The 10040-nt window shown below is 59.6% G+C and overlaps 1 protein-coding gene across 1 annotated transcript; it reads left to right on the top strand.

Moving 5' to 3' along the window:
* Window positions 1–8241: 8241 nt before the first annotated feature.
* Window positions 8242–10019, top strand: MYOG (myogenin). The gene is made up of 3 exons (XM_062211365.1): window positions 8242–8712; window positions 9319–9400; window positions 9898–10019. Exons 1-3 carry the CDS (start codon window positions 8242–8244, stop codon window positions 10017–10019), a joined length of 675 nt encoding a protein of 224 aa, XP_062067349.1.
* The last annotated feature ends 21 nt before the right edge of the window (window positions 10020–10040 follow it).

Raw genomic sequence — 10040 nt, 5'->3', positions numbered from 1 at the left:
TGTATTATTTTCCTCTGCTTAAAAAAAGTCATTAACATTTCTAGTAGTGAAAAACTGGGTGCTGCATCCCGCCAGCTGCTCTTTGAAGAAGTCTTTATGTAACCTTGAGTTTTCAAAGGCTATCTTCCTTTTAACATTATTTATTTTTATTTGAAAGGCAGAGAGAGAGAGAGAGAGAGAGAGATCCTTCCATCTACTGGTTCACTGCCCAAATGCCCACAACAGCCAAGGCTAAACCAGGCCAAAGCCTGGGTCTCCTTTGTGGGTGGCAGGGACCCAGTTACTTGAGCGGCCACCTGCTGGGCCCCATGCTGTGCATTAGTGGAAGGCTGGAACAGTGATGCCAGGCACTGACAGGGGGTGTGGGTGTTCTGAGTGGCATTGTAACTCCCTCCTGAAAGACACACCTGCTGCCCTTGACGTCGGGTTGGCAGGTGCCATTCTAGTGCCTTCTGGCCTTCACGGCATCTGACGAGAGGTCAGCAGTGATTCCTGCCTTTGTTCTTCTAGATCAAGCGTCTCTTCTCTGGCTGCTGCGAAGTTTTCTTTTTTTTTTTTTTTAAAGAAGATTTATTTATTTACTTGAAAGTCAGAGTTACACAGAGAGAGGAGAGGCACAAAGAGAGAGAGAGAGAGATCTTCCATCCAATGGTTCACTCCCCAGTTGGCCACAACAGCCGGAGCTGCGCTGATCTGAAGCCAGGAGCCAGGAGCTTCTTCCGGGTCTCCCACATGCGTGCAGGGGCCCAAGCACTTGGGCCATCTTCTGCTGCTTTCCCAGGCCACAGCAGAGAGCTGGATCGGAAGAGGGGCAGCCGGAACTAGAACTGGCGACCATATGGGGTGCCGGGGCTTCAGGCCAGGGCATTAACCCACTGCGCCACAGCAGTGGTTTTTAGCAGACTGATTACGAAGTGTCTTGGTGTGCCTTTCCTTGAGTTTATCCTTTGGGGGCTTTATGGAGTGATTTAGGTCTGCGGGCTTACAGTTTTCATCAAATTTGGAAATTATGAGGCCATGATTTTACCATTTTTCTGCCTCTTCTTGGGACTTCAATTACATGTATTTAGTCCTCTTGGCATGCTATTATTCCATGGTCACTGGAACTTTTTGTTTGTTGCTTTCTTCTTAGTGTTTATTTATTTGAAATACAGTGGCAGAGAGAGAGAGAAAGAGAGAGAGATAGAGAGAGAGAGAGAGAGAGGAGAGAGAGGGAGAGAGAGGGAGAGAGAGGAGAGAGAGGGAGAGAGAGGGAGAGAGAGGTCTTCCAGCCACTGGTTCACTCCTCAAATGCCCACAACAACCCATGCTGGGCTGGGCCAAAGCCAGGCATCAGGAACTCAACCTGGCCTCCCACATGGGTGGCAGGGACTCCAGTGCTTGAGCCGCCTCCCACTGCCTCCCAAGCACAGCAGCAGAGCTGTGGCCAGCAGACCTCTCTGGGTCAGAGGGGAGTCGCCAGTCCTCTGTCCCAGGTGACAGCTTCTCCACTGTGCCACAGGCCTGCCTCATGTGGGCTTCTCCCCCGTGTTGCAGCGCGCATAGTTCCCACGGCTTCATATCTAGATTCCAGCTTTTTTTCCCTGCAATGTCTAATCTGTTATTACTCTGTCATGAACTTGGGGTTCTGCCCCCTCAAAATTCACATGTGGAGCCCCCAGCCCCAGGGTGATCGTGTTGGGGATGGGGCTTTTGGCGAGTGGTCAGGTCCTGAAGGTGGGGCCTTGGTTTCATGGAATCAAAGACCTTATATGGAGAGACACCAGAAACCTCTCTCTCTCTCTCTCTCTCTCTCTCTCTCTCTGTCTCTCTCTCTCTCTCTCTCTCTCCCCACACTAAGGAAAGTCCCATGATTATGAAAACAGCCACCTGCAAGCTGGGAAGAGAGCCCTCGGCCTCAAACTTCCCCAGCCCCAAGCTTCAGCCTGCAGAACGCCAGCCTCTGGTATTTCATTATGGAAGCCCGAGCAGACGGATGCTAATCCCATTCAGTGAGATGTGGATTCCCTTTTGTAGCTTCCATTTCTCTCTTCACTGCGTTCACACTTTCACGCAAATCCTTGAGCGCACTGAACACATTTGTAACAGTAATGTTAAAGCCGCGTCTCATAACCCCATCACCTCCACCGCTCCTGAATCTGTTCCAATGGGCTTATTTTTCTCCTCATTATGGGTCACGATTTCTCCTGCTTCCTGCTTGTTTACTACTATTTGATTGGATGGCTGACAATCTGAATTTTATACAACCGAGTGTTCGATTCTATTATAACCATTTGAAGAGTATGGGACTTGGTGCTGGCAGGGAGTCATGCTTCTGAGGCTCATTTTTAAGCCTTTGGAAGGTAGACCCAGAGTCACGCTTGCTTTATTACCAGGCTGTGAGTTGACCGTGGCCCCTGTTCCGTGCCTTGTGGCTCCAATGAAGCCTCTCCCCCTAGCGAGTAGAAACAGCAACAGTTCCTGGCCTCTGAGAGTCTAGGGATTGTTGAGGTGGGGAGGAGAGCAGGGATTGTGAGGGTTGTGGGACAACTCAGTGTGGAAGGATAAGAGATGAGAAGGAGCTGGCACTGTGGCCTAGTGGGTAAAGCACCCCCCCCCCAACTCCCCAGCAATGCTGGCTTCTCATATGGGCGCTGGTTCAAGTCCCAGCTGCTCCACTTCTGATCCAGCTCCCTGTTAATGGCCTGGGAAAAGCAGCAAAAGAGGGTCCAAGTGCGTGGGCCCCTGCACTCACGTAGGAGACCCAGAAGAAGCTCCTGGCTCCTGGCTTGGGCCTGGCCAGCCCTGGCCGTTGCCCTCATCTGTGCAGTGAACCAGTGGATGGAAGCGCTTGCTCACTCTCTGCCTCTCCTTCTCTCTCTTTAACTCTTTCAAAATAAATAAGTAAAATCTTTTTTTAAAAAAGAGTTCAAGGCCAGCATTATGACATGGTGGATAAAGCTGCTACCTGCAATGCTGGCATCTCATATGGGCACCAGTTTGAGACCCGGCTGCCCCACTTCCGATCCAGCTCTCTGCTAATGCACCTGGGAAAGCAGTGGAAGATGCCCCAAGCGCTTGGGCCCTGTACCTTGTGGGAAACCTGGAAGAAGCTCCTGGCTCCTGGCTTCAGCCTGGCCCAGGCCCTACTGTAGTGGCCATTTGGGGAGTGAACCCGTGGATAGAAGATCTCTCTCCGTCTCTGTCTCTCTCTTTCTCTATCTCTCCCTCTCTGTAATTTTGACTTTCAAACAAGTAAATAAATAAAAATAAATAAATCGTCTTTAAAAAGAGGACAAAGACTAGAAAATTCCTGGTAAAGGGTGGGCAGAGGTGGAACTCAAGAGAAAAAGACAGAGGAGAGGAAACAGGGAGGAGAGACGCTGAGCAGAATCAGGAGAGCAGGAGATGGAGGAACGCCAAAGCCGAGAGAGCACAAACCTTCCAGGTGAGGTGAGCACAGGTGCACAGAAGCCCCTGGAGCTGGACCCTGCTGAGGGTCCCTGGGGGTCCTGGAGGAGCCCTTGGAATGACCCAGGGGTGGCAGAAGCCAGTGAGTGGACGGGAGGTTAGGGATCGGGAAGAGAAAGCGCCTGCTCCTCTGAAGACGGGAACCTTGGTGATGGAGCTTGTGGGCCCAGAGGGGGAGACGAGCAGTGCCGAGGGGGCCAAGCAACTCGTGGCTGGCGGGGAAGGCACCCACACCCCCACTTTAAAGACAGAAAAATGCAGCCTGAGCGGGAAGAGCCTCGCTCAAACCACCCAGCTTGGGCTCGGCCGGAGATCCTGCCCTGTGCCCTTGGCCCCCGACCTTCCCTGCCAGACTCCAGTTCGCTTTGCATCAGCGTAGGCCTCCACCAGCCTGCGGACACCCTAGGAGTGGGGAATGCGGGGAGGGCCCAGCGCGCATTCTGGGAAGGGGTGGCTGTCGGGAGAGGGATTGGGGAGGAGAGGACAGAGCCAGGAGGGAAGCAGCGGCATCGCCACCCAGGCAGCAGCTGCTCCCAAATATGTCACAACTTGTCAAAGAGGCAGAAATAGAAGCATCCCAGGAGGGAGTGGGGGGGCGTGCTCGGGCTCCCGGACCCACGGAGCGGGCAGGGCTAGCCCAGGGGGACAGGCAGGGGGCCGCGTCCAGGATGAGTGTCACCAACCAGGCCAGGGGCCTGAGGCGGCCGGAGTGGGTCGGGGAGCAGCCCTCTCTGAGCCTGCTGGTCTCCCTACCCTGGCCCCTTCCTCCAGGCCACACACTGAGGGTCTTCCCTCCAGATCCGGATTCACAGATGGGGAACCAGAGCCAGCGGGGAGATGCACCGGCACCGTGCCCTGAGTCCTGCCCCGGGCTCTGTCCCCTGCTCTGCCCCACAGCACCAAGGACTGTTCCTGGGACAGCCTCACCTGCAGCAGACCCAGCGCCCGGCCCGGGCCCACGGCACCCGACTGGCGCCCGACTGGCGGGTTCTCTCCTGGGTCTTTGCAGCCCCCTCCCCTTGATCCCACGCGTTTCCCAGACACAGGCCCTTCCGGCCCGGGGCCCACACCATTCCCCGCCCCAAAGCCAGAGATTCTTGAAGAATGAGCCTGGCTCTGAGCTCCAGATTCCAGGCAGGGACGGGATTTCCCAGTGGTTATCCGATGCCCGGGCCTCCCGTGGAAACAATGCGTGGCCTCCAGGGGCCTGGGGCCCGCCCTTCCTCCACACCTCTCAGCCCCATCCCATCTGCTCTGAACCTCTCCCCACCTCCTCCCCAGCGAGCCCTTAGCACCCCCACCCGGCTCTCCTCCTGCATCTCCTTTCCATCTCCCCACCTGGCACCTCGCCGATGCCTCCAGAGCCCTCACTGCTGCCCACCTGTGGGCCCAGGCACCCCTGGGGAGCACACACTCACCCGCGGCACCCTCCTCTCCCTCCTCACCCTGGCTCCCCCCGCTTCCCAGCCTCAGTGCCGGGAGAGAAGGCACTTGGATGAAGTCCCCAGACCTAAGCTAAGAGCAGGCACTTCCAGCACTGGCTAGTCCTCCGCGTGCCTCGAGAAGTCACCCCCACCTCGCAGCCTCTGTTTGCCCCCATGCAGGAGCAGAAGGTGGGCGAGACAGCCCTGGAGCGCCTGGTGGCTGTGACAGTCTGCGATTCTGTGAGCTGTTCTCACCCCTGCCACAGGCTGCCACCCACACAGTCAGCCACCCCATGTCAGGTGTGAGCATCCGTGCCCCACGGAAATGCACATGAGCTCCTGCCACCCGCCCCAGCCAGGCCTCAGCGACAGCACTTGAACCTCAGCCTGGGGAAAAGAGAAGGCAGGGCCTGCCTGGAGAAGCCAGAGGCTCCCACCCTTCCAGACCTGCTTCTTGCTCCTCTGTCCCCACGCATGTGAGACTCTGGAATGGGAGGCGTGCTTTGAGTTTCACCCAGGTCGGCGGGGACTGGAGGATGCTGGGCCAGAATTCTCTGGGTGTGCAGCAGAGGGCGGGGAAGGGGCAGGGAGCAGGTGAAGTGGATGGTGGAGCGGTTTGAAATCCAGCTGCTCCCATGCAAATGAGGTCAGCCCAGCATGCAAACAGACAGTCAGGGTGGGAGAGCCCCAGGAGCAGGGCTGCTGGAGGAGGCAGTTACAGGCCGCGGGCCGGGTGGGGATTAGGGCCGGACGCCCTGCTGTCAGGTTACAGCTGATGGATGGCCGCTGGTGGCAGAGCACAAAGGCTATTCTGTGCTTGGCACCAATGTGTTCCCATCCATCAGAGGGCAGCTCCTGAGGGTGGAGGGGGTGCCGGGGAGGAGGACCAAGGCTCTAGGTGTGGCTCCGCTTGGCTTGGAGAGCTGAACACAGTGGGCATGGGTCCCCCACTGAGGTTTGTAAGAGCAGAGTGTCCTTTATGTGTGGTCCTGTGGGACACGCATGGCCCGTGACATGCTCCCCGGCTACCTCGCTCAGGCCAACATGGGCACATCTGCACACAAGGACTCGCAGAGACCCAGACACATGAGGTCACCCTGACCCCCAGCTCTGCCCCCTCAGACACGGGTGAGGACTACAGCCTGGGGCGGACAGAGGTTGGGGGTGTCCCCTGCTCTCGCCCAGTCTGCTCCAGCCAGGACCCAAAAGGTTCTCGCTCGGGAAGTCTGTGTGCGGAGAGGAAGCAGTGAGTAGACCGATCCTGGCTTTTACCGCGGACACGGTCTCCCTCAGGAAGACGGCTTCACGCAGGCACCCGCCTTCGCAACTGTGCACCTGCTGAAGGCGGAGGGATCATGCCTCACCCTCGCCAGGGGCCCCGTGGCTGGCACATGGCGCCCAATGCTTGTTTCTTGATTGAAGGAAGGAAGGGAGGGAGGAATTCTGGGTTCTCCCTCTTCCTCCCCTGCTTTTGTGGGCCTGGAAGCCATGAAGATAGCCTGGGGGAGGACAAGGGGGCTAAGGGTGGGACCCAGGAGTGAGAAGAAAACAAAGCAAGACCTACTCAGACTCACTGGGTGCTTCTGTGCCCGGTGCCCGTCATTTACAAAACAACCATGCACCATCACCCTACACGCGTGCACACACACATGTGCACACACTCACACTCACACTCACATATGCAAATACACACACTGGGGCCAGGCTCTTCCTTTCTCCTGGTTTCGTGGGGAGTGGATGGGAAATCAGGCTCCTTCTTGAAGCCACAGCAGGGACTGGAGCCCACGGCAGCCGCGTGCCACTTCCTATCACACTGGCAAGACCTCACTTGCCCTGGACACGTGCGGCTGGGTCCCCGCCTCGCCAGCCTTTTCCTGGCTCCTCTGAGGACGGCGGGAAGAGCGAGCCAGGCCTCCAACTCTACACAGATCCCACTTCCCCGACCCCCAGAGCCCCCTGCTTTCTCTTCTGTCCTGGGCGTGGGTTTGAACTTGAAGTGGGTGTCTCATCTGTCACAAGACAGGGGTAGCGGGATGGATCAGCCTCGCTCATGGGGGCCTGGGGAGAAACCTGGGATCAGAGTCAAAGACCGGAGGCAGGCTGCCACTCAGAGCCACGCAGGGTGCCACGGCTGTCCCGTGACGTCAGCAGAAGTCAGACAAGGGCCACCTGGAAAGGGGATTTGGGCGCTGGGGTTGGGTCAAGTGAGGTGTACCGGCTGGTGAGGTGGGAGGGGGTAAGGTGGGGGGTCCCTCCAACCCCAACCCTAGGGCTGAGACTTGTTCACTGTAGGTGCCCCAGGTCTGCCCACTGCACCAGGAGAAACCGACCCTCTCAGAGCCAGAGGCATCCGTGGGCTGAGACACCAGAGCCTCAGAGCCTCCCCTGCACCTGCCATCTGAGACCTGAGATTGATGGCTCAGACGGGAGGGGGCCACAGAACCCGGCCCGCTGGCCGGGGGGAAGCAAGTGTGCGGTGGGGTTTGCGGGGCTCTGCTCGCTCCTCTTTTGCTCCCCCACCCACAGTGGGGGCCCAGCAGGGTTCTGGGGTCTGAAAGAGGGCAGGAGACAGTTGAACAGGCAGAGACGGGGCCAGAGGTTGAGGGCGAAGAGAGGGAGGCCACGCCACTGCTGGAAGCTGGCGACGTGGGGGCTGTGAGTTCTAATCCCTGCTCGGATCCTGACCCCTGCCCCAAACCCAGGAAGTCTCCCTTGCCTCAGTCCACCCCCAGTCACGTGCACCCAAGGATTTCAAAGCCACTTTGGAAGCCCAGAAGTTGAGCCTTCTGCCCCTCTGCGTGGGTCCTTCCTATCCCTGGACAGGAGTCCCCACCACGCCCAACCTTTGGGGTGGTCTCTCCAGGAGTTCCTACTACCCACACGGGGGCCCAGGGGCCGTCAGCACACGGAGAGGTGGGTGAACTACTCTTCCCCACCCCCTCCTCCCCTGGCACCCAAGGGCTTCTCTGTGACCAGCAAGGAGGCGCAGGCGGGCCGCCCAGCCAGGAATAATTGAAAGGAGCAGATGAGAGGGGGATGTGCCTGCCCCACAGGGGCTGCCGAGAAATGAAAACTAATCAAATTACACCCGACGGCCTCCCGACCCGTGCACAGGAGCCGGCCGGCCAGGGGCAGGCGGCCCGGGCGGGCGGGGGCCGTGGGGGAGAGGGAAGGGGACGCACATCTAAGCTCCTGAAAACGTCTTGATGCGCAGCAACAGCTTAGAGGGGCTCAGGTTTCCGCGGCGTTGGCTATATTTATCTCTGGTTCCATGCCAGCGGGGAGGGTTTAAATGGCACCCAGCAGTTGGCGTGAGGGGCTGCAGGAGCTTGGGGGCTGGTGGCAGGAACCGGTCTCTTCCGACCCCATGGAGCTCTATGAGACGTCTCCCTACTTCTACCAGGAGCCCCGCTTCTACGACGGGGAGAACTACCTGCCCGTCCACCTCCAGGGCTTCGAGCCGCCGGGCTACGAGCGGACTGAGCTCAGCCTGAGCCCGGAGGCCCGGGGGCCCCTGGAAGACAAGGGGCTGGGGACCCCCGAGCACTGCCCGGGCCAGTGCCTGCCGTGGGCGTGCAAGGTGTGTAAGAGGAAGTCAGTGTCCGTGGACCGGAGGCGGGCGGCCACGCTCAGGGAGAAGCGCAGGCTCAAGAAAGTGAACGAGGCCTTCGAGGCCCTGAAGAGGAGCACCCTGCTCAACCCCAACCAGCGGCTGCCCAAGGTGGAGATCCTGCGCAGCGCCATCCAGTACATCGAGCGCCTGCAGGCGCTGCTTAGCTCACTCAACCAGGAGGAGCGAGACCTGCGCTACCGGGGCGGCGCCGGGCCCCAGCCAGGGGTAAGCCGGCAGCCCAGGGACCCCGCCGGGGGAGAGGGGGAGGGGGCAGGTGCCAGGCGGCATCTCCGGGGCCTTCCTCAGAGCTGGGCTGTCCAGCCGACTTCCTGTGCCCCCAGGAAATGAACGAGAGATGCGGGTGGGGTGGGGGCAGCGTGGCGAGGGTCCCCCGGAGCAAGCGCAGTCAGCTCGGGGATCAGCAAGGTCCGATCCGAAGGCTGGCACCAGAGCCTAAAGGGCCGAGCCAAGCACAGCAGAGAGGATGGGTAGGGCCCGCACCCCACCCCGTCCCGAGGGGCAGCAGGCGTGTGGCAGGGGTGACCCTGGTGGGGCCGGACACTCTGCCTCAGTCACCCTACCAGAGCGTCCTGCCAGCTGGTATCCTGGGAGGGCCACATCACCTCCCCGGATGGCAGCAGCCAGGCCCCTGTGGGTGGGAGGGGCACTGGCTGTTAGGAATACCAGGCAGGGGCGGCCTGCACCGGAGGTGGGCCAGCCTGGGGTCCACCCTCTGTCCCCACCACAGACGCTTCCGCCCACTGTGACTAGCACAGACACACATCCGCGGGTGACTGTGCCCTGACCTTGGGCCCTCGCCCTGTCTAGCAGGTGCCCAGCGAATGCAGCTCCCACAGCGCCTCCTGCAGTCCGGAGTGGGGCAATGCGCTGGAGTTCGGTCCCAACCCAGGAGGTAAGTGAGATCTGACCTGGCAGTAAACGTGGCTCGGTCCCCGAGTCCCCTCCTGGGCCAGGTTCTCCCCTCTTACCTGATTCCTTGTTCCTGTTGCCTTCCTGTGGCTTCTCCGGGGATCCAGATGGTGGGCTGGGAGGGCCTGCGGTCCCTGCAGCTTCACTGATCCAAAGAGTGGCCTCCTGCAGCTCCCTAGCTGGGGCCTGGCGCTGACCTCAGCAGAGAACGTCCCAGCCCCAGGGGTCCCTGGGAAGTGCTGAGTCAGTGCTGCAACACTGGCCCAGCAAAGGGCAGCTCCAGTCCCCAAGGAGACACCACGCTGGCTCCACTAAGGAGTAGCTGCTTCCGGATCCTGGACCCTCCCCCACCCAACACACACACACACACACACACACACACGGCTTCGGGAAAGGCAAGGGCCAGGACGTGGGGCTCACCTGCCTTCTGCCCTGGAGACCCCCTCCTTGCCCAGGTAACATCTCCCCACCCCTTTGCAGACCATATGCTTGCAGCCGACCCTACAGACGCCCACAACCTGCACTCCCTCACCTCCATCGTGGACAGCATCGCCGTGGAGGACGTGTCTGTGGCCTTCCCCGATGAGACCATGCCCAACTGAGACGCTCTGCCGGGCCGGGTG

Source organism: Lepus europaeus, chromosome 14 (assembly GCF_033115175.1).
Source record: "Lepus europaeus isolate LE1 chromosome 14, mLepTim1.pri, whole genome shotgun sequence".
NCBI lineage: Eukaryota > Metazoa > Chordata > Mammalia > Lagomorpha > Leporidae > Lepus > Lepus europaeus.
This window is presented reverse-complemented; position numbering and strand designations above follow the sequence as displayed.